At 36.0% G+C, this 25,565-nt stretch overlaps 1 protein-coding gene across 1 annotated transcript in view; it reads left to right on the top strand.

The window, feature by feature from the left end:
* Positions 1-25,565, top strand: part of FBN2 (fibrillin 2) — a 277,129-nt gene that overhangs the window by 115,192 nt on the left and 136,372 nt on the right. Inside the window, exon 8 of the mRNA XM_031011267.3 lies at positions 14,290-14,415. Within this exon, the coding sequence (XP_030867127.2) occupies positions 14,290-14,415 (126 nt within the window). The remainder of the gene's footprint in view (positions 1-14,289; positions 14,416-25,565) is intronic.

Below are 25,565 nucleotides of genomic sequence, written 5' to 3'. Positions count from 1 at the left end.
ATTTCTGCTATAGAATTTATCTCACCATATTGTCATCAGGTATAATCTCAGTCTCTTGGCCACCACTGACGGCTTCTGGAGAAGGAGTCCAACTAGTTTCAGCTTAGCTCACTGTTTTTCAATACTATTTGTGGTCTAAAGAAATATTTATCTTTTATTTTGAAACCAGCTGCATCTTTTTTTGTTTTTCTCTTTTTATATGTCATCTGTCAGTGCTATGTGTTTGGAAAAAAAGGATAGTACCAAAGCTTTTTGACTGGAAGTCAAAATCTGCATGTTTAATAAGCTGTCCATGTGATTCTTAACACACAGTAAAGTTTTGTAACATCTGTACTCTATTTTACTCTCTTGAGAAGAGTAAAAGATATCTGACATGAACTTACTCAACTTCAGTTCTCTTACTACATACTTATTTTCCATTTCCCCTGTCTTTGATGAAGTGTCTTCACATTTTTCCAGAGCAAAATGTTCCAGCTCTGCACGTTAATTCCATCACCTTTCTGTACTCCTTTTAACTCCCGCCATTAATTAGTTCATTTTCTAGTTGGGATCTCTTCTCTTTCCTGACTCTTCCTCTTTACCTGCAAAGCCATCCTAAAACACATTAACCATAAAACCACTCTTTCATCTCTTTAGTCACTTCTCACTATACTATTTCTTGCTGCCTTTCTTCACTGCAAATTTTCCCAAAAGCTTAGTGTATACCAGTTATCTCAAGTTTCTACTTATTTCTTATCCTTTTGTAAAATTGCTTGTGTTCCCTAGAATCCCTCATTGCATTTGGTGTTCTTGCTTATTCTGTTTCTTCTTAATTATTTTTCCTCAACATACTAGTTTCTTTTTGCTGTCATAACATGTTGCCACAAACTTTGTGGCTTAAAACAACAGATTTATTGTCTTACAGTTCTAGAGATCAGAAGTCAGAATGATCTAACCAAGCCCAAATCAAGGTGTTGGCAGGATTACATTCTTTTGAAGTGTCTAGGGCACAATCCATTTTTTTGCCTTTTCAAGTTTCGGGAGGCTACCCTCGTTCCTTGGCTTGTGGCCTCTTCCATCTTTAAAGCCAGTAGTGTAGCATCTTCAAATCTGTCTCTGAATCTGACACTCTATTTCCTTGTTCTACTGATAAGGATTCTTGTAATTACATTGGACAGAGGACCAGATAATCTAGGATTTTCTCTGCATCTCAAGATCAGCTGATTAACAACCATAATTCTCTTTGTCATGCAAGCTCACATACTGATAGGTTCTAAATATGATATCATTGGGTGGCTATTATTCTGCCTCCTGCTATTGACTTTCTTAAAACATAATAGCTTTTCAGTAATACTGGTGACTCTGTTTACCTTTTCTTTATCTTCACTTGCTTCCTTCTTTCAAATGAATATATCCCCTTAGGACTTATCTTTAACATTTTTTCTTCTCATGTGATCTCTTCATTTTATATTATTCATCTCAACTGATTTTATCCACATTGATGGTTTCAACTGTCTATACCCATAGATTCCAGTCACCTTGCAAAGACTTACTCTAGACAGTCAACAATTTTTAGATATTAGTAGCTCAAATTGTTAATCATGAAGTCATTAATTTTCCCAGAATGTATTTTTTACTTTACTGATTTTATTAATATTAGCTCAATAATGAAACTTATTGCCATTTTCCCTTATTCTTGCTTTTACTTTCAGGATATTTTTTCATGTATTCTTTTCTTTCCCAGTCCCACCTTCATTAGCTGGAACTGAGACTATGCCATCATCTCTGCTGTCCCTGACCCATTTCTACGTCAGCCCTGATCATCTTTATCGACATTGGTAGAAATCTTTGCCTAAAGTGAAGTTCTGATCACTCTCCTTGCCTGCTTAATGATTTGGTCACTCCTCATTGCCTACAATGCAAGGACAGATTACTGAAAATGGCATTCTAGGCCTGTCACTTAACTTTCTAGTTTTATTGTTTTCTAAGTAAATGCCCTCAGGTCATGGAAAGCTGCCCATTTCTCATCCATGCCTTATAATTGGCTACCTCCATACTTTAGCTAGAGTATTTTCATTGTCTGGAAGAACTCCTCCCTCCTGTCTTCCTTGCATGCCAAAGTTCCACCCCATTCTTTAGAGGCCTTTATCAATCAATAACTATGTCTGCCAAGAACTTTTGCCGATTCTCATGGTTGAATTGAGGTAACATGTTGTTAATCTTCTTTGATGGAATAAATTATATTGTGCCTTGTTTCACATTTAGGTATTTGATATGTGGCAAATCAAAGGCCTTTTTAATTAGCAATTACTTAATGAGTTCATGAATGAATAGTATATGCCCAATCAATATCTGTTTATTTGATTTCTTAAGAGAAGCTGAGAGTTCTAAAGAATGAATAGCATAATTTTCATTAACTATGGTTTCTTTTTGTTTCAAACAAAATATTTATTTAAGAGATATACCCATTTATGGCCATTTAGTTGTCATCGGTAAGCTAAATTTTCAATGTGTTTAAATTTCAGTCTGATTCAACCCTTTTCTGTAAAAAATACCTTTGATCAATGTATATACTATAGCTAAAGCTAACATTTGTTTTTTGAAGCTGAAGGTAAAACAATGATAATTCAGAAATTTCATAACTATCCTTGCCAGCTTTGATGTATACTTTTATGCTGTATGGGAAAAAAATCAAAAGATCCTGGGGATTACATTTGCCCCCCTTCCCACAAACAAATTATCTATTAGAGGAAAAAGTTTTTATGTTAAGTGGCTGGTCTGGAAAAGTTAGTATGCCAGCTTTCTTGTTTATAATAAGAATGTAATAAGTAAGATCTCTTCCAATGGCTAATGGTTCATATTAAATTAGAAAACCTGAATTCAGTTAAAAAGAACATGGAATGGGAGGACAAGGCTTTCAGAGTGGTGATATAAGCACCTTGGTAGACTCTCTCCCAAGTAAAATAAGAATTTAACTCATGAAATACATTTTTTAAAAAATACCAACAATATAAAGTCTCTGAAAATTCAAGAAAAAAATCCAGCCCCATATAGAAAAGACTATACATCATTGTCAATTATCAAATTAACCCCATATAAAAAGAAGTATACATCAGCCGGGTGCGGTGGCTCACGCCTGTAATCCCAGCACTTTGGGAGGCCAAGGTGGGCAGATCACCTGAGGTTGGGAGTTTGAGACCAGCCTGACCAACATGGAGAAACCTCATCTCTACTGAAAATACAAAATTAGCCAGGCACGGTGGCGCATGCCTGTAATCCAAGCTAGTACTTGGGAGGCTGAAGCAGGAGAATCACTTGAACCTGGGAAGAGGAGGTTGTGGTGAGCCGACATCATGCCATTGCACTCCAGCCCAGGCAACAAGAGCGAAACTCTTGTCTCAAAACAAAAAAAAAATTATACATCATTATCAATTGAGATTTATCTCAGGAATGCCAGATTGGTTCATCATCTGAAAATTAATTGATGTAATATATTATTTAAATAAAAGACAAAAGCCGTGATCACCTCAATATATGCAAAAAACCAAAAGCATTTGAAAAAAAGCCAATACCCTTGTATTCTAAAAATAATCAGAAAATCAAGAATAGAAAGAAAAAAAATAAGAATAGAAAGGAACGTACTCAACTTGATAGAGGGCATCTATGAAAAACTACAACTAACATCATACTTAATGGTGAAAGAATTAATGCTTTCCCTAAGATTGGGCACAAGACGGATGTCTACTCTCACCATTTCTCTTCAACATTGTACTACAGGTTCTAGCCAAGGCAATTATGCAATTAGGTAAATAAAAGTTACCCAGACTGGAAAAAAAGAAGTAAAACTATCTCTATTTGTAGATGACACGTGTTTAGTGGACAAGGTAACAACTGATGTGAATAAGGAATACACTAAAGTGGCTATGGTGTGCTCTAAAAACTATTAGAACCAATGAATGATTTAAGCAAAGTTGCAATTGTGCAAGATAAATGTACAAAAATGAATTTTATTTTTATACAAAGAATAAATGGCTTAGGAATAAATTTAGCAGAGAAAGTGATAGATTTGTACACTGAAAACTGTAAAGCCTTGTTAAATTAAGAATGATCTAAATAAACAGAAATATACACCATGCTTACAGATTGAAAAACTTAATATTGTTAAGATGGCAGTACTCTCCAAATCGATCTATAAATGCAACACAATCCCTGTCAAAATTGAAGCTTGCTTTTTTGCAGAAATTGAAGAACTAATCTTAAAGTTCATATGGATGCAAAATACACTTTTTTCGTAGCAGCACATAGAACATTCTCCAGGATAGAGACCATATGTTAGGTCACAGAACAAGTCTCAACAAATTTCTTAAAAATCAAAATCATACCACATATCTTCTCAGATCACAGTAGAATAAAACAAGAAATCAATAAGAAGAGAAACATTGAAAAATGTACAAATACATGGAAATTCAACAACATGCTCCTAAATGACCATTGAAGAATGAAATCAATGGGTCAATGAAGAAAGGAATAAGGACATTTTAAAAATGTCTTGAAACAAATGAAAAGGGAAACACAACATACCAAAACCTATGTTATACAACAAAAGTAATGCTAAGAGGGAAGTTTGTAGCAATAAATACCTGGGTCAGAAAAAGTACAAAGATTTTAAGTAAAACAATTAATGATGCACCTCAAGGAACTAGAAAAGCAAGAACAAACCAAACCCAAAATTAGTGGAAGGAAAGAAATAAAGATCAGAGCAAAACTAAGCAAAATAGAGACTGAAAAAACAATACAAAGGATCAACAAAATGAAAAGTTGGTTTTTCTGAAAAGATAAACATGATTGATAAACCACTAGTTAGAGTAATCAATAAGAAGGAGAGATGACTAACAAAATTAGTTGAGATGACTAACTAATCAAAATTAGAAATGAAAAAGGAGACATAACAACTGATACCACAGAATGCAAAAGATTATTAAAGACTATTTTAATCAGGTATACGCTAACAAACTGGAAAGTCTAGAAGAAATAGATAAATCTGTGGACACATACAGCCTACCAAGATTGAATCAGGAAGAAATTGAAAACCAGAACAAGCCAATATAAGCAATGAGACTTAATCAGTAATAAAACATCTCCCAACAAAGAAAAGCCCAGGATTGGATGTATTCACTGCCAAATTCTACCAAAATTATAAAGAAGAACTAACTCCAATTCTCCTCAAACTATTCCCAAAAATTGAAAAGGAAAGTACTGTCCTTAATGCATTCTACAAAACCAGACAAGGACAAAACAACAACAAAAAAAAAACTACAGGCCAATATTCCTGGTGAATATAGACGTAAAAATCCCCAACAGAATAGTAGCAAACTGAATCCAACAGCACATCAGAAAGATAACACACCACAATCAAATGAGATTTATCCCAGAGATACAAGGATAGTTCAACATATGCAAATCCATAGCATTATACATCACATCAGCAGAATGAAGGATGAAAACCATATGATCATCTCAATAGATTCAGGAAAAGCATTTGATAAAATCCATCATCCCTTCATGAAAAATCCCTCCACAAACTATGCATAGAAGGAACATACCTCGACATTAAAAATGCCATGTATGACACACTCACAGCTAACACCATATTGAATGGGGAAAAGCTGAAAGCCTTTCCTCGAAGAACTGGAATAAGACAATGCCTACGTTCACCACTTATATTCAACAGACTGCAGAAGTCCTAGCCAGAGCAATCAGACAAGAGAGAAAGAAATAAAAGGCATACAAATTAGAAAAGAGGAAATCAAATTGTCCCTCTTTGTAGATGACATGATCTTATATTTAGAAATCCTAAAAATTGCACCAAAACCTCTTAGATCTGATAAATAAATTCAGTACATTTTCAGGATAAAAAAATCAATCTACAAAATCAGTAGCATTTCTATATACCAATAATGAAATAGCTAAAAAAAGAACTCAAAAGGCAATTCTATTTACCATCACTGCAAAAACAATAATAAAATACTTAAGAATAAATTTAACTAAGGAGGTGAATTCTTCCATAAGGAAAACTGCAAAACACTTACAAAAGAAATTGAAGAGGACACAAACAAATGGAAAGACATTCCATGCTTATAGATCAGAAGAATTAATATCATTAAAATGATTATATTACCCGAAACAATCTACAGATTCAGTGCAATCCCTATCAAAATATGAATGTCATTTTTCACAGAATTAGAAAAAACAATCCTAAAATTCATATAGAATCAATGGAGGCATCACACTAACCTGACTTCAAAAATATATTACAAGGCTGTAGTAACCAGAACAGCATGATACTTGCATAAAAACGATACTAGACCAGTGGAACAGAATAAAGAACCCAGAAATAAATCCTCGTATTTACAGATTTTCACCAAAGGTGCCAAAACAACACTGAGGAATGGACATCCTTTTCAGTAAATGGTGCTGGGAAAACTGGATATCTATATGCAGAAGAATGGAACTAGACCCCTGTCTCTCACCATATACAAAAATCAGCTCAAGATGGATTAAAGACCTAAACATAAGACCCGAAACCGTAAAACTACTAGAAGAAGGCATATGGGAAACACTCCAGGACATTGTCTGGGCAAGAATTTTATGACTACGACTCAAAAGCACAGGCAACAAAAACAAAAATTGACAAATGGGACTCTATTAAACTAAAAGCTTCTGAACAGCAAAGGAAATAATCCACAGAGTGAAGAGTCAGTCCTGTTCAATTGGATAAAATGTTTGCAAACTATGGGGTCGGGCTCAGTGGCTCACGCCTGTAATCCCAACACTTTGCGAGGCTGAGGCGGGCAGATCACCTGAGGTCAGGAGTTTGAGACCAGCCTGTTCAACATGGAGAAACCCCATCTCTACTAAAAATACAAAATTAGCTGGGTGTGATGGCACATGCCTGTAATCCTAGCTACTTGGGAGGCCGAAGCAGGAGAATTGCTTGAACTGGGAGGTAGAGGTTGCGGTGAGCCGAGATCGCCCCATTGCACTCCAGCCTGGGCAGCAAGAGCAAAACTCTGTCTAAAAAAAAAAAAAAAATGTGCAAACTATGGACATTTCTCAGAAGAAGTCATAAAAATGGTCAAGAGATACTTGAAAAAATGTTCAGTATTACTAATCATGAGAGACATGCAAATCAAAATTACAATGAGATGTCATCTTATTCCAGTTAAAATCACTATTATTAAAAAGACAGAAAATAGCAGATGCTGGTAAGGATGTGGAGAAAAGGGAACTCTTATACACTGTTGGTGGTAATGTAAATTAGTACAACCAATATGGAAAACAGTATGGATATTTCTCAAAAAATTACAAATAAAACTGCCATGTGATCTGGCAATTCCACTACATAGCATTTATTCAAAGGAAATTATTATATCAGAGGGACACCTGCACCCTCATGTTTATAGCAGCACTTTTCACTATGGCAAAGATATGGAATCAACCTAAGCATTCATCACTGGATGACTGGATTAAAAAAATGTGATACATGTACACAATGAAATACTACTTGGTTATAAAATACTGTCAATTCCAGCAACATGGATGGAACTGGAGGGTATTTATGTTAAGTGAAATGAGTTCGGAAGATAAAGACAAATATTTCATGGTCTCATTCATATGTGTATAAAAATTGATCTCATGGAGTGAGAGAGTAGAATAAGAGTTACCAAAGGCTGGGAAGGATGTTTGGCCATAGTGGAGGATGAAGAGAAGTTACTTAATGTGTACAAACATACAGTTAGATAGAAGGAATAAGTTCCAGTGTTTGATAACAAGAGTAGGGTGACTATAGTTAACAACAAGGTATTTTATATTTCAAAATAACTAGAAGAGAGGACTTGAAATATTTTTACCACTAGAAATGATAGTCAAGATGTGAGGGATACCCTAAATGCCCTGACTTGATCGTTACACATTCTGTGCGTGTGACTAAATGCCACGTGTCCCATAAAAATGTATAAATGTTATATTTTAATGAAAAACTTTTTTAAAAGGTTTACTTGGAAATTCGTAGGCAAATCATATAACATGTGGGACATATGTAAAGAATTTTTATAACTCATTTGTTAAAAACATAAGTAACTTAATTAAAAACTGGGCAAAGGAATTGAACAGATATTTCTCCAAAGACAATATGCAAAAGGCAAATAAGGACATGAAAATATGCTCATCATTATTAATCATCAGGCAAATGCAAACCAAGTTATAATGTGATACCACTTCACACCTACAGGCAAAAAAAAATATAGATAATGAGTGAAGGTGAGGATGTGGTGTGTATGAAGGAATCCCTCATACATTGCTAGTGGGGATGTAAATTATTACAGCTGCTTTGGAAAACAGTTTGTCAGTTCCTCAACAAGTTAAACATAGAATTACTGTATGACTCAGCAATTCCACTTCTAGGTATATATCTAAGATAAATGAAAACATATGTCTACACAAAATGAATACCTGAATGTTCATGGCAACTTTATTTATAATAGCCAAAAAATAAAAAATGGAAATAACCCAAGTATTCATTGACTGATAAATGAATAAACTGTGGTATATCCATACAATAGAATATTATTTAGCAATTAAAAGGAATGAAGTGCTGATACATGCCCCAACATGAATGAACCTTGAAAACGTAAACTAAGTGAAAGAAGCCAGACACAAAGGACCACATATTTTATGATTCTATTTATATGAATTGTCCAGAATAAACAAATATATAGAGACAGAAATGAGATCAGTGGTTGCATAGGGCTTGGAGAGGAATAGGAGGAATGATTGCTAATAGGCTGGAATTTCCTTGGGGGGGATGAAAATGTTCTGAAATCAGGTTGTAGTTATGGCTGCACAACCTTGTGACTACACTAAAATCATTTGAGTTTTACACTTTAAATGTGTGAATTGTATGACATGTGAATCATGTCTCAGTAAAGCTGTTTATAAATTGAAATTCTGAGTACAGTTGATACACACCATGCTTTTGAAATCTGAAAAGAGGAAAGCAGACATCAATTTTCCATTGCAATTTGTAATATTGATATTGCCTGTTGTCTTTAGAAAAGCTGGAAATAGGCAGCAAATTATTGCACTTAACACTTCAATCATGAATTTTCCTAATGTCAAACAGTATACGAATAAGTGGAAGTTCAGTGTATGCAAAAATATGCTTACTTTTTTCTATATCAAAAAGATATTATACAGAATATTCCAAATATGTATAGTTCTTGGCATCAATGGAAACAAAATGTTCTAAGAACATGTTTTTAAAACAAAATTTCTTGTTTTATTTGTACTAAGTTTCTGTAACATAATTGTTACATGGATGGCTTTTTTTCTGTGACATGTACCTATAAGAATGGACAGTCTCTCTAGGGTGTTCTTAGAATTCATTGATATCTGAGATCATGTTATCACTACTTATCAAATTATTCATTATATTCCGTTTAGTGTAAGATTTACAGGAAATGTTGGTTGACAAATATGAGGTTATGTGGTTTGGCAGTCAGAAATCTGTCAGATGGTTTTGTTTAGATTGGATTTCCTTTTTTAAAAAACCTGTGTTCAGAGTCTTCACGTTACTGAAGACTTCCCAGTCTTTCTCTTTTTTTGCCCTTTGAAGTCACACTTGACAATCCACCTGTTTTCACAGTGTTCTTCCTTAGCCTCCGTTCTTCACATTCTTCCTCCTTCCTCCATGATCCTTCCTTCCCAGACTCCTATTCTGCTTTTCTTCCTCTGACTTTTTCTTAGATGTTGATAGTTCTCATGGTTTCCTCCTTCAATTCCAGTCTTTTCATTTGTCTTCTTTGGAAATCTCATATGTTGCCATAACTTCAAAGGCAATCCTTATACTTGGTGATAAACCACAAATGTCCATCTTTATAACTTACCTCTTTGCTAAGTTTCATACCCAAATTTTTAGCTCTGTAGATTAGAATTTTTACTGGTTTCTCTCAAACATCTCAGGATCAAAATGTCCAAAGCTCAACTTAACTGTAAAACATGTTCTTCCATTCGTGTTCCATTCTTTGTTAATAGCACTGTGTCATCATCCTTGTCAATCAAAATAGTAGTGTAAGATATCTTTCTGGTGACAAAGTCCTTCCTATTGATTTTTCCTTCAAATTATATCCTGAATATGTGTTCCCTTCCTCATCATAAAGCCTTACTTCAAGTTCTCAACATTTATCCCTGGACTATTATATCATCTGTCCACATTAAACACAAGGACTATCTTTCTAAAATATTGATAGGCTTATGTAATTCTTTTGTTTAAACTCCTTCATAGACAGTATTCATCACCTTCAGAATAAAAGCCACAGTCCTTGGCTTGGCTTTTCAGGATTTAGCATATGCCTAACTAGCTAAGCTTATTGTCCATCAGTTTCCCAGCTGTTCTAGTACACTCTGCATTCTTCAACTGTGGTGTATTTTCAGACCCAGTTGCCCATGCTGTTTGTTGTTGTTGTTGTTGTTGTTGTTGTTGTTTATTAGTTGGAAGCTAACTTCACTCGACTGGCCACAAAAATTCATTCAGGACTCCAAGCCTATGCCAATCAGAACATTTTCCTGGCCAGAGGAATCATTCAGAAATTAGCATGTGACCCAATTCGAGAAATTAGGACAAAAGGGATGATTTGCTGGGGGCTTCTGGAAAAAGTTTTCTTCCTCTCAGGAGAGAGCACTGGAAAAGACACTCTCTTCCACTAGGTGTCGCAGTCAAAGGAATAGCCTAAACCTGCTGTATCCATTTTGCTCCCATCAGGGAAGGCAGCTCAAGTCAAAATACAGAGGAAGGCCTAGTTGAACATATCTCACAGAAACTGAACAAGACACATTGGTTGAAACCACTTCTAGACTTCAGATATGACAGCTATTAAATTTCTGATTTATATCAGTTTAAATCAGTTTTTCTGATATTTGCAGACCAAAGCTGCAAACTCATATAGTTTCAAAAAAAGATCAAGGAGAGATGGGTGGCAGTATATTCAGTGTGCAGAACATGGATGAAACCAATTCCCATTGTTAAGACTCTGCTTTTTCCCATGAGCAGACTTATCACCTTTAGGCACACTTGTTTATACATAGATAATATATGCTTTATATTTGTGGATATAATACTTCCAAATCTGATTATGACATACAGTATTGAAGAACTAATATTCAAAAGAGCTAAATGCATGTATCCTTCTGAACATAAATGCTAATGCTAAATTTAAATTGATGGATAAACATTGTGATACGGATAGGAGGCAGGGAAATACTAGGTCAAAGACGGGGTGGGGGTCCCTGGCAAGGGCTCCACCCTCAAGCCTGGACCTGTGACCCTAAATGAGATCATGAATTCCTGTTTTCCTGCCCGAATGTTGCCTTTTCCAAAACCACCCTGGCCCACCATATCCCCTACCCTGTACCTATAAAAACCCCAAGCTCCACTGGCAAAGGAGCAGAGCACCATGGCAAGGAAGGAGAGAAGAAGCATCTGAATGTCGAGAGGAGAAGAGGCAGCTGGACATCAGAGACTACGGTTGGAGAGGAGTTCAGCTGGGGACGGTCAGAGAGGAGTTCCGCTGGGGATGACCAAACTCCAGGGGAAGATAATCTTCCCACTCCGTCCGCTTTCCACCTCCCCATCCCACTGAAAGCCACTTCCGTTGCTCAATAAAATCCTCTGCATACACCATCCTTCAGTTCATTCACGTGACCTGATTCTCCCTGGACGCCAGACAAGAATTTGAACACACTGGGCATGAGCTTTTTAACATTTAAGCCATCTGCAAGTGGCAAAGCTAAAAAAGCATTGTTTGTAACACACACCTTCTGGGGCTCCACAGGTCACCGGCAACACCTAGACACTGCCGTGGGCTGGTACAGGGTTTGTTCCTGCCGGCATCCGGAAACACTCATCCTGGCTCCTGCACCTGCTCACCTGTGTGCTCCCCTCCAGCAAAGGGTTTGAGCATGGCAGCCAAGTAAACAAGCCACCCTTGTCTCAAGTCCTGTGAGGGGCTCGAGGGAACTCTCCCATCTCAATTGGGCATCACTGTATTAAAATGTAGGGGTTTTGGTCAGTATTTTGGGGTTTTGTTGTTGTTTTAAAAAAGCACCTTATTTTTAAATTTTTAAAATATGGTAGATGTCTAGCCCAAAAATGAATTAAAAGCATTTCTATTTTTTATAAAAAACCTGAGAGCCTTTTATGTATAATTATTTTGAAGCTAACCTTTTAGGGTTCCTACTCAATTGTAAGGAGAATTGTGAAACACATAGGTTTTTTTTTGCACAATAAAATTTTTAACAGAAGAACCACAAATTTAATGTCACTCCACATGTCCTTCTATGTCCCAGATTTATTTTATCCAAAAAAAGAAAATGTCAAACATATTTTAATTTTCTATTCTTTTTATTGTCAGGAAGAGTTTTAAGACTAGGGCATAGGGAAGTTGTTTATTATGAAACGAAATGCCTAGAAATAAAAGCCAATGTTTAAATGAAAAAGTTGAGTCTCTTAATGTTTAATATTTTGCATAAATCCTGGGCTCCATAAGCACCTTGATAATTCATATAATTTTAGATGTTAAGAGAGTGAGAAGGCAAGTTTTAGTTCTTCACTTTTTTAATGCTTGCTTTACCTTGTATCCTTCTTTTCTTTCTTTTCTTTTTCTCTTCCTTATCCAGAGGTGATGATAAGTTTCTGTGGTAATTAAAGTACAGCTGTTTAGTTCCATCTCTCTTTTGAATCCATGCTCGGTTGTATTAAGATGCACTGCACTAAGATAGCAACACAGGATGCAACAGGTCCTAATTTTGCACACGTGGTTTTATTTTGTTGGATTAAGTCTGATGGCAGCTCTTTGACCACATTTTGTATTTACTCCTCATGTAGTCAATTCATGTTAGAATTCTGATCTGTCTTGGGAAATTGGTAGATTTTTGATTTGTACCTCTGTGCCTTCAGTGGCTAAGTGTTAAGCCTCAAATGAAGATATTATTTCATAGAATGTCTGAATCTGGTAACTTTTTTTATAAGAACATGCCAAGAAGACACACAGCATATAGTTATTTCATGATAAAGCTTGTAGGCAAGAGTGACTTGCCAGAATAAATGGAAAAAAAAATGAATAGACCAATGAAAGGATGTAAGAAAGGCATTGGCAACCTTTTTCTTTTTAAGCGTGGGGTTAAACATATTTTGTGTGTTTATAATAGGAATATAATTATTTTTCCTTTTTTATTGGACATTTTAAAAGAATAAATGCAACTGAAAAGAGAAAAACTAAAAGTCAGCTTATTTTGACTTTTCAGTAATTATCTGTATGTATGGCTTTTATTGTTTCTTCTAGTTACTGGCTTTTGCTACCTCTGTTCATTAAAAAAGACAGCCACCTCCCAGGAATTTGGGTGGATTTTTCTCACAATGACTCATTTCCTTTTTAAATGTATTAGCAATTAGCTCCCAGTTATCCCTAATTGCAGCTTTGTTAGACTTCCCACCTCTCTCTGCTTACTGAACTAGAAGAGAAGTACATTAAAAGTTTATATAAATGACTGGGTTTTCTGCTTTAAGGAAAATTTTAAAGAAAGCAGACTTTTCATTAATGGGAAAGGAAATAGACTATTTCCAGCATTGAGTATGCTGAATGGATAAATGTAGGGAGGTACAATAGGAAAACTGGACACTTCCCAAAGCCTCCCAAGTTTTTGCCCTTTACCATGTTTCTGTATTATTTTAGATTGAAGTTGTTCCCAGAATGTCAAATACTCCCATATTCAAATGTAAGTACAAAAACATATACTGAAGCCAAGTTTAAAAAAAAGTTATTTGCCACTCTTCATTGCTTCAAATAGTGTGAAAATTAGTTATACATTTTCAAATACAGTTATTCTATATTTTAAAATGTAATCCATGTATGTGTTTTTTTAAAGGCTCTAGTAGGATAATTCCCTAGTTGATGTAGAATGGAAACTAAAACATTGACATCTTTACTTATTTCCAATTTAAATTGCATTTTTAAAAAAGGGTATAGAGTTCTGCTTTAGTTGGCCTTGTTTTAACTGCCATGGGAGTTTACTTTCATCTCAGTTCCCATAGATATGTGTGAGAAATTCTTTGGGGCCTGAAACAAGAGTATCTTCAGGGTTATATGATCTGACCTAATCAACCATGAATGCTCTCATACTCTTAAAAAAAATCTCTTTTAAAAGCTATTTAATGAAGGCCTTTCTCAATCATCTTCTCCTTCTTCCCTTGATTAGACATTGATGAGTGCAGCATCATTCCTGGGATATGTGAAACTGGTGAATGTTCCAACACCGTGGGAAGCTATTTTTGTGTTTGTCCACGTGGATATGTAACCTCAACAGATGGCTCTCGATGCATCGGTAAGCCTCGCATTTTGAAGGCTCAATACACTGGGTCTTTATAATGACAAAACAGCCCAAACAGGTATGAAGATGGCAATGATTATAAAATATTGAAGAAATGGCTGAATGAGTTGTTTAATGTAAACGGTACCAGTACTGAGGGATTGATAGACCAGGTACTCTTTGCAAAGACTTCAGTTTCAGAATCCAACTGGGTTTGTTTTATGTTGTCAAAGTCATTTTGGGAATAAAGAAAGACACAAAGGCACAAGAAAAAATTTTTAAAATCTGCTTTGGGAGACAGAATGTAGTAATTAAAGCTTCTTTTGTTGCTATGAATCATGAATGTTATCAACATCTTATTTACTTAGAACTTGTTTATTCTATTGAAAATAGTTACTATACAAAAAAGACACCTTTAATTTTGTGTTTAAATATATTCAAATTAAAACCATTGTATGCTCTCCCTTGTTTATTTAGAAAGATGCAATAGTGCTACAGTCATGGTGAAGGTAATCTGTTATTGAGCAAGCCTTAGACATCTGTCTTATTGCGAGCATAGAGATTATGAAGTGTCTTTTGATGCATAATCACAGCACAGTGAGCTACCCTCACATTTCTCTTCCTGAGCTTTTAACCTAGTCTATTCCAGTTTTAAGCTGACAATAGGTAAAAAGAGAGGAAAAAAGAGGCACTGTTATCTTTACTGGCACTAGATTCATGTAGTGCAGGAATTAGAAAAATTAATCCAATACTTAAAGAATGGTGTTGTTTGGTCCACTAGGGGGTGGCCGTTTGGGCAGTGTCTGTCTCTCCCCAAATCAGGCAGTTAGTATGTCAGCAACCAACTGCCAGGATCTCTGTAGGTCTTGATGATTCCCTGATGATTCTCATGTGCCCAAGAGAACTGAGTTGATGAGATGGAAATACAGAGTCAAGGATGTAAGCTAGAAGTCGTAGGCCACCAATAAAAGGACTGTGGCCTGAATTCATTTGATGAAATGTACTGATATATCAGGTCATCCAGCAGTGAACATAAGAGATACAAATCCTGCCTTCAGAATGCCATATTGTCATCATAAATAACAGTAGAAGCCTACTAATAGCAGTAGTAGAAGAAACAGTAGTAGTAGTAAAAATAATAGCTGTCATTTAAGATATTACACATACCATGTGTAAGGCACTGGGCTTCTCCACTACCTCATTATCTCATAGCTGTGAGGAGTCAGGCAAGCTACCATCTTCTCTACACTTCAGTTTCTTCTAATAAGTGTCCAATAAAATATTCTTCATTATTATTCTTATTAAGAGGAGGAGGAGGATATGCCTGCTCTGGACCTATATAAATATGTCATATGGTCCTTCTAATAGCCCTGTGTGATAAGTATAGTTATTCCAAATTTACAAATAAAAGAAATATGGTTTAGAGGTTAAGTGACTTGCCCAGTGTTTTGCAGCCAATGAATGGAGCCAGGATTCAAATCCTGACCTCTCTGACTCCAGCCTCTTGTGCTACTGTGACACTGAACTGCCATTTACCCACTTTAAGGCTGTGGAGATCCTGTGGCTAGATGTCAGGGCCTCCAGCATGACTGATTTCTTCACTGTCATGCTAACAGCCTGCTTTGAGAAGTAAGATGTCTGTTGGGAGCCTCATGTCGTGTCTTTGAATGAGAATTGTTTGTGTTTTACAGATGAATCAGAGTTTCTATCTTGCATTAGGTAAATCATTTTTCGTGAAATATTAAGTCTGTACAACTGAGCAGATAAACTATTTTAGGGTTACTGTTGCCAGTTGGCTCACTGCGTAGTAAGTTTGATTCATTTAATACTCTAATTCCCCCTTATCCACGGTTTCACTTCCCGTGGTTTTGTTTTCTACAGTTCCCACTGTGATTCAAAAATATTAGATGGAACATTCCAGAAATAAACAATTCATAAATTTTAAATTGTACATCATTCTGAGTAGCACAGTGAACTTTCACACCAGCCCGTCCAGGGTGTGACTCCTCTTTTTTCCCAGCATATCCATGCTGTATAGGCTCCGCACCCACTAGTCACTTAGTAGCCATCTCAGTTATCAGACCAACTGACAGTATCGCAGTGCTTATGTGCAAGTGACTTTATTATACTTCATCATGGCCCCTGAACTCAAGAGTATTGATGCTAGCAATTCAGATATATATAAAATGAGAAGCCATAAAGTACTTCTTTTAAGTGAACAGGTGGAAGTTCTCTACTTAGCAAGGAAAGAAAAGAAATCGTATGCTGAGGTTGCTAAGATCTATGGTAAGAACAAGTCTATCCATGAAATTGTGAATGAAGAGAAAGAATTTCGTGTTAGTTTTGCTATTGCACCTCACACTGCAAAAGTTACAGCCACAGTGTGTGATAAGTGTAGTTAAGATGGAAAAGGAATTAAATTTGTGGGTGGAAGATATGAACAGAAACGTGTTCAAATTGAAAGCAGTTGGATTCAGCACCATTCAAGGTTTCAGGCATCCACTGGAGATCTTAAAATGTATCCCCCGCAGATAAGGGAGAACTACTGTATAATTTGGCTGTCAGCTTTCTATGAGAGTTGAAAATTAGTGCAACTACCTACATCTGGCTTGATTTTCTTGAACTCTATAGGAAAATAATATGTTTATGCACACGTGTATATGCGAACACAAAATAATCAGCTTGGAATAGGTATAGATTCAACTCTTTAGGAGAAACGTCGCTGTGGGAGTCGTCATTGAACACTGTTGTCTGAGTGCTGTAGAACCTGGCTTCAGGAAACTTGTCTCCTAGAGTATTGCTAGAAGAAATATGCCTGGAGAAGGAAGTGAGGTTATTATTGTGAAGTTCTGGAAATACCAAATACGGCACATGTATTTTATTTGGTAGTCAATGTGGAATAATTGAAGGCTTTTGAGAACAAATTGTAATGCAGGGTTGGGGGCTTGAGAATAGAGAGAAATGAAACTAGTTATGAGGTAGAATTGCCAAAACAAGTTTCAGCGTTTTATTCCCCATTTCTAAATTACTTCTTTTTATTTACTCACTTACATTTCAAAATCTTTCTCTAGTCAAACAAAACTTGCATTCATATTTTTGTTCTGCATTGGAAAAGAAGCATGAATCCTCATTTTATTCAGATAAGACCAACGTACCTAATGATTTACTAAGGTGGGTTTTCTTAGAGGAGAGTTTTGATTTACCAAAAAATTATGATAAACTTTTTTTATCTATTGCCTCCTTATGTTATAAAGTCTCTACCTGAACATTCAAAGCCCTTTACAACCTGACCTAACTCATATTCCAGAGTCATCTCTAACCACTTGCCACCTCACACTTGTATTTCCTTCATTGTTGTACAAGACCACACTGCCATGCCTTTGCCAACAGTACCCCCGCTGCCCGAAGCATCTTGATTTTCCCCTTCTATGCTCATTAAAATCCAGCTCATCCTTTAAGTCCCAAATTAGGTATCACTTTTCCTTTTTTGTTTTTTAAAGATGGAGTCTAGCTGTGTCACCCAGGCTGGAATGCAGTGTCACCCAGGTTGGAATGCAGTGGCACCATCTCAGCTTGCTGCAACCTCTGCCTCCTGGGTTCAAGCAATTGTCCCACCTCAGCCTCCTGAGTAACTGGGATTACAGGCACCCACCACTATGCTGGCTAATTTTTGTATTTTTAGTAGAGACAGGGTTTTCCTGTGTGGGCCAGGCTGGTCTCGAACTCCTGACCTCAGGTAATCCACCCACCTCGACCTCCCAAAGTGCTGGAATTAAAGGCATGAGCCATGACCTCCGGCCAGTATCGCTTTTCCTTGTAGCTGTTTCACCTAAACCACATTTTCTTCTTGGGCAAAATTAATCAGCCCACCATTTTGAAATGAAATGAAATATGTTTTCATTTGCTTCATTTTAGGGTTTACTGCATTGTCACAGGTACTTGTGCGTTACTCACTGGCTAGACTGTGGGCTTCGTTAGGCCCTGTCTTATGCAGCTTCGTGGACCCTGGGCTTTATGTAATAGGCACCTTGCATAGAAGTTTGTGCTGAGTAAATCTTTTCTGAATGAATAGGAAAACCAACAAATGAATGAATGAGATGATATTGAATGTAAGAACTTCATGTTGATTATAGCGGCCTTGCAGCCTTTGGCATCTCTTTGGACATGATGTTGTGCCCCTGAATTACGGTCCTGGATGCTCATAAAGCAAGAGCTAACTTGAGGTTCGGAAAGCTAAGTCCTGCACTAACCAGGAGTCCCATTCATTTCACTATCAACATCCTGAACACTAGGAACAAAGGAAGGTCTCTAGGGAAGGGAGAATGGCTCTCCAGAATTACAAAACCAGTGTTATAATTAAGTAAGCAGCTTAAAAATGTTTTGAATAACTATGTTACATTTGGAATAAGTATGTGTTTTCCATACATGAGAAAAAATTAATCTTAACATTTTAATGTGTACAAGATCTTTGATTTCTAAAATTCTGAGTCTGTATTTTCGCAGATTGAATTTATTTGGTTGAATTATATATGTTGGAGATATTTCCACGCTATTTATTTTCTAACCACATGTATGCTAATAATAAAGAGTTGGATGAACTTAAAGCTCTTTTTAGTACTAAACTGCGTGTTATCTGCAGCTTTGTTCTGAGAGCTCATATGTGCTGAAAGTGACATTTGCTGAATGTTGTCTTAATTTCTTATTCTAGTTAACACAGATATTCTGAGTATATACAACATGACAAAGCATCAGTAAACTTGATCCTATTTCTTTTGTGTGCTGGAAAACAGTTTCACATGGTAGGAGAGTTTAACCGGGCAATTTAATTATAAGACAACGATAATTTTCTGCTTTCATTGTATACTAAATATAGAAGTCAAATTTCTGATTTGTTTATCTATCTAGTGTGTTTAATCATCTTTTTATATATCCAGGAAAGAACTGTTTTTTAGCATAGAGCACTAACATGTGCCAGTTCCAAAAAAAAAGGAGTTAAAACGTACCTAATAATATTTCTCTAAAAAGCGTTTTACATAGCACTACTTAATACGCCTTAAGTCATTTCGGAAGTAACTGTCATGGTCATGTCCAAGGAATGATTAATACCTAATTTGCACATTGTTATGTAGGCACAGAAGAATGGCTGGCAGCCAGCAATAAATAATGCGTTGGCAAAGAGCAGTGAGCAACTTCTGTGTGCAGGATAATGTGTCTGCTGCTATTGTGTACACAGGGTGAGAAAGGACCCTAAGCACAGGGACCCAAAAGGGCCAGTTAAGTTCATAAAATGGGATTAAGCATTTAGAAATTCTTCGAGTAATATGATGGTGCCGCAGCATGCTAAGGGATTTCCTCAAGCTTTCCAAACGTGTTAGTGCACAATACTGCTGTGGAGTATTCTTGAAAAAACAAAACCTGAAAACATAATGTGAAAAAATGTAATACCAATATAAAAGAAAGTTTGAGGCAGAAGTGATGACCAGTATATGTTTTTTTTTTTCCTTTTTCAAGAAAAGGGCAAGGTACAGAATTACTTATGTATTACACAGCACTCTATGTAACGCTGGCTGTTGATTCCACATGCGTGTGTGCATTTGAAACAAAACACTTGGAGAACCCAAAATTATTTAACTAAAGAGGGAACCAGAAATGAAAGAGTATGAGGATATCAGTTTTAATTAAGAAAGGAAGAAGTGTCTTAGAAGGAGAAGTTTTCCTTACAGTGAGGAAGAAGCCCGTCATTCACTATTTTAAAGGAAGAAATAAACCTGGGATCCACAGTGGTTCCTTTTCATTGCTCCTAGTTCTATAGTTACTCTTAAACAATGTAAACATGAAAGTATTTTAGGAATAGTAAGAATCCGCAAAATCAATCAAGGGGAGCCCAGGCTGGAACCAGACCATCGAAGAGGTGAGTGCAGGCATCCAGTCTCAGGAGACAAGCATGAGACAATGGCTGCTATTTACCAAACACCTACTGTCTATCACTATTGTTCTGACCTGGGCTAACCTCATTGGTGTTTTCTGGCTGAACCCTTCATTTCTTAATGAGCAAACCTAATTCCACAGGAGACATTTATTTCAACGTACAATCCCCAATTTTTGCCAAGTTTTCATCACATTGTATAATTAACCATTAGTTCTCTTAAATCAAGTTTACACTAAATGTCAAGCTATGAAACAAACTCTGATAAGTGTACCTTTATTACGTTTCAAGATAGATTTATATTTTAATCAGAGGAGATGAGTTACTTCCTGTTTCTCAGTGTGACTGTAAATATGACTCCTTGTAAGCCTTGTTCAGGAAATGTAGTAAGGGCGATAGAAAATGATTAGAGGAATAGACTTGTTTTCATTACTTGGGACACATCGGTTCTACAGTCAAACATATAGCAAGCATTAGAGGGATTTTGTTTTTACAGGCTTTCATCTGCCTTTGCCCCTAATGATTCCCTGTTTCAAGGAATAGTGTGCCTGGACAACTTTTATTTCTAACAGGTGCCTCTTTTTTATTTCAAATATTTTTCCACATGATATATTTTTTAATACAGTGCTTTCTAAGGGCCATGAAATTTCATACAAAGGAAAGAGAGGTAATTCCTAGCCTCTGTTTTGCTTTGAAATATGCCTTTTTGAAGACCTTAACTATGAGATGCTACACCAGTGTGTGTCTCATCCTGGTAGGTTTTGGCTCAAGGAATGAGAAGTAGGTTGCCTGCCTCCTTTTTGTTACTAGAAAAGGCTAATTGTAGAATTTATGAAAAAAGTTACAATTTACTTTGCAGTCCTCTGTTGCTGTCTCTCCACCCTCTCACCTATGACTTAGTTTCCTTCAGTACATATATTATAGGACTGACCAGAGGTTTCCAAACTGTGTAGAACAATGGTTATTGTTAGTATTATTTTTTCTTTGAGACGGAATCTTGCTCTGTCACCAGGCTGGAGTGCAATGGCGTGATATCGGCTCACTGCAACCTCCACCTCCCGGGTTCAAGTGATTACCCTGCCTCAGCCTCCCAAGTAGCTGGGACTACAGCAACGTGCCACCACACTGGGCTAATTTTTTGTATTTTAGTAGAGATGGGGTTTCACCATGTTGGCCAGGATGGTCTCTATCTCCTGACCTTGTGATCCACCCACCTCGGCCTCCCAAAGTGCTGGGATTACAGGTGTGAGCCACTGTGCCCGGCCAGTTACTAATTTTTTTGATTTAAAGACCTCTCTTTAACATAAAAAATGTACTTCAGATCCCCACATTATGATAATTTAATATTCTTGAGAGCATACATAATGAAAATGTTCTTGGATATTTAGTAATAATGATAAATGAATTTGGATTTTATTAGCTATAGTGGCATATTCATAAATGTGAATCATGGTAGTGCCAATAAACTGTAAGTGTTACATTGCAGTGTTCAATGTAAATATGCATTTGTGAACCCCTCTCAATATCATTGCATACTCCCAAAGTCTGGGGATTGGTATAGAATGGATTCCTGATAAGTACTTGCAACATTTTGCTTGACGTTTGTATTAGTCTGTTTTCTCACTGCTGAGAAAGACATACCAGAGACTGGGAAGAAAAAGAGGTTTAATTGGACTTACAGTTCCACATGGCTGGGAAGGCCTCAGAATCAGGGCAGGAGGCGAAAGGCACTTCTTACATGGCAGCGGCAGGAGAAAATGAGGAAGAAGCAAAAGCAGAAACCCCTGATAAATCCATCAGATCTTGTGAGACTTAGTCACTATCATGAGAATAGCATGGGAAAGACCGGCCCCCATTATTCAGTTACCTCCCTCTGGGTCCCTCCCACCACATGTGGGAATTCTGGGAGATATAATTCAAGTTGAGATTTGGGTGGGGACACAACCAAACCATATCAGCATTTTTATACATATTACCTTATGTATAAAATGTGTTACTGTATTTGGTCCATGAATTGTTTAGAAGTATAGAATGTTTTCTTGTTTATTTTGTTATTGATTTCCAACTTCATTTCACACATTGTGGTCCAAGAATATTACCAGTTGATACCAATTCTTGGAAATATTCTGGTACAGTATTTGCTTCATGGTTTAACAAATGGTTTATTTTTATAAATCTTCCCTATGGACTTGAAAAAGATGGGTATTCTCCAATTGATGGGTGCCAGATTGTAGATATATCCATTAGATCAAACAACTGTACTATTCAAATTTTCTTTGTACCTACAGAATTTTGTCTACTATATCTATTACTGAAAAAGTCATGTAAATATTCCACTGTGGAGGTAGATTTCTCAGTTTCTCCATGTAGTCTAGTGATTTTTTATTTTATATAGTTTGATCTTATGCTATAAGTGATAAATGTTTAAAAGTAACTGCCATATTTTCCTGGTGAATTGAACCGTTTTAAAATTATGTATTGACTCTATTTTTTTTTCTTTATTTTTGGTCTATTTCTAAATATTTTCTTTTGGTTTATTTTGTATCACAAAATATCTTAGTATACTCTGGTTTGTTTTGTATCACGAAATAAACCAAAAAATAAGGCTTCTGGTAGCAGAAGCTTTTAAGTATATACCTACTATGTATTTTCCCTCTCAATCTTTCCTCTTCCTTATGTTTTAAATGCATTTCTTTTAAACAGCCTATATCTATTTTTTGTTTTATTTTTACAGTCTGTAAATCTTTGTCTTTTCAGTTGAGATTTAAATCCATGTGTATTTATTATATTACTGATATATTTGTTTTTATTTTTACCATAGTCCTTGTGCTTCCTACTTACCTTGCTTTTTTTGTATTTTTTCTCCTTTCTTGGTTTCTTTTAGATTTGTTCAGGATCCCCCCGACCTGCTGCCGTGAACTCGATTCTCTTTCTCCTATTTGTTAAGAAGTTATATACTTTATTTCTGTTGCTTCAGTGGCTATCCTAGCTGTTTTAAGATGCATATTTAAAATTAACCTGTATGTTTGCCTATATATAAACAATAAAAGAATATTTAAGTGATTAAACTTTGATCTTCCCCTCGCAACTTTTTAAAATCTAGTATATTGCCATTCCTATATGTGACAACTTAATCATTATTGTTTAATATGTTAGTACTTATTTAGATTTACCCACTTATTTAATATTTTTTGCTCATCATTTCTTCCTGCATCTCAAACCTTCCATTGGGATCTTTTTCTTTTGCCTGAAGTACCTCTTTCAACATTTTGTTTATCAAAAAAACTCTTGGTAGAAAACTCTGGTTTCGTTTTCTTGAAAATTACCTTAATTTGCCCTCTGAAAACATGATTTATCACAGTACAGAATTTTAAGTTGATAGTTATTTTATCAGAGTATACTAAGATATTATTTCATTGTGTTCTGGCATCCATTGGTGCTGCTAAAAAGTCAGCAATTGATTTTTTAAAAATACCGTTTCTCAGCAGGTGATCTGTCTTGTTTTTCCACCTATTTTTAAGATCTTTACCTTTGTAGTTCTGCAGTTTCACAGTGTATGGCTAATTGTGTATCTCTGTTTATTTTTCCTACTTTGAATGTATTGGACTTCTTATATCTGAGGTCTTACAACATTGCTAGAAAGTTCTAAGTTAGTATCCATTAAATACTGCTTCTTTCCCATTCTGCTTATTACTCTTCCTAGTACTCATATTAGATGTTGTATTAATTAGTCTGTTTTCATGCTGCTGATAAAGACATACCCGAGACTGGGCAATTTACAGAAGACAGAGATTTATTGGACTTACAGTTCCATATGGCTGGGGAGGCCTCACAATCATGGTGCAAGGTGGAAGGCACGACTCACGTGGTGGCAGACCAGAGAAGAGCTTGTGCAGGGAAACTCCTGTTTTTAAAACTATCAGATCTCTTGAGACTTATTCACTATCACAAGAACAGCGCAGGAAAGACCTGCCCCCGTGATTCAGTTACCTCCCACCAGGTCCCTCCCACAACATGTGGGAATTCACGATGAGATTTGGGTGGGGACACAGCCAAACCATATCAGATGTACACAGGTGTACATCTAATTAGCTTTTCATTCTCACCTTCATATTTCTTAACCTCTTTTTAACATTTCAGTTTCTTTGTCTCTATGTGCTAATTGAAGATAATATATTCATATATAGCTGCCAACTCAGTAATTTTCTTTATCCATGTGCAATACACTTGTGTAATATATTTGTCAGATACTTTATTTCATTTCATTTATAGAAGTTTGATCTCTTTTAAGTCTGTTCCTATTCATTGTTTATGGGCCTTTTCCCCTTGTTCATGTCTTCAGACTTGAATTGCTTTAAATATATTAAATATAATTTAGTTATTAATTAATATTTAATTAATAATTTAAAATAATAATTGTCAGAATTGGTCTGACCATTTCAATATCAAAAATATACTGGTTACTTAACTAGTTTTTGTTCCTTAGTGTGTTATTAATGTATTTTCCTGTTAGCAGCTCTTTTTTCTCGGAACTTTATGAGAATTTTTTGAGACTTTCATTAATATTAGGTCCTGTAATTGTGTTGGCTTTTGTGAGTTGCTTGGAGTGTCTCTAACCTGAGAACCTCTTTATGTTATATTCTTCCTTTGAAGTTATTCAGACCAAAAACCTACTATGAATTGAGGCATCAAAGCTATTGATGTGAGGAAGACCTTGTGGTTACAGATTCTTAAGAGAGATCTTTTTTTTTTCCTCCACACAGCATCAAGGTAGAGACAGGCAAGTTTCTTAGTTGCCTCCGTTACCTTATCCATATACTATATCCATAAACTAAGCATATGGCTCTTTGGAACCCTACCTTATGAGGGAGTTTTCTGTTATGTATTGGGGGAGAGTGGAATCTGGGCTTTTTATGGCTTATGCCCCGGGCACTGTGAAACTATCAGAGTTGAAATTCACAGTCTCCGGTGTTTAATAGTAGCCTAAAGGTGAAATTAGTTGTTCAAATACCTCCTAAGATTCTCATTTCACCTCATTTGGGGACTCTGTTTTATCCTTCATTTCATGCGAGCTGGATGATGTGTTTTTAAATATTTTTTCACATTTTATCCAGGATATTTTAATTGAGAGGAACATTTAGGGTAGCTAATTCACCATGAAAACTGCAAGAAATAGAGCATATGTTGTTTTATTTCATTCTCCCACCAATCATGTTCTGTACAGAAGAAGAGTTAAATA

Source organism: Gorilla gorilla, chromosome 4, assembly GCF_029281585.2.
Source record: "Gorilla gorilla gorilla isolate KB3781 chromosome 4, NHGRI_mGorGor1-v2.1_pri, whole genome shotgun sequence".
In the NCBI taxonomy this organism is placed as follows: Eukaryota; Metazoa; Chordata; class Mammalia; order Primates; family Hominidae; genus Gorilla; species Gorilla gorilla.
This window is presented reverse-complemented; position numbering and strand designations above follow the sequence as displayed.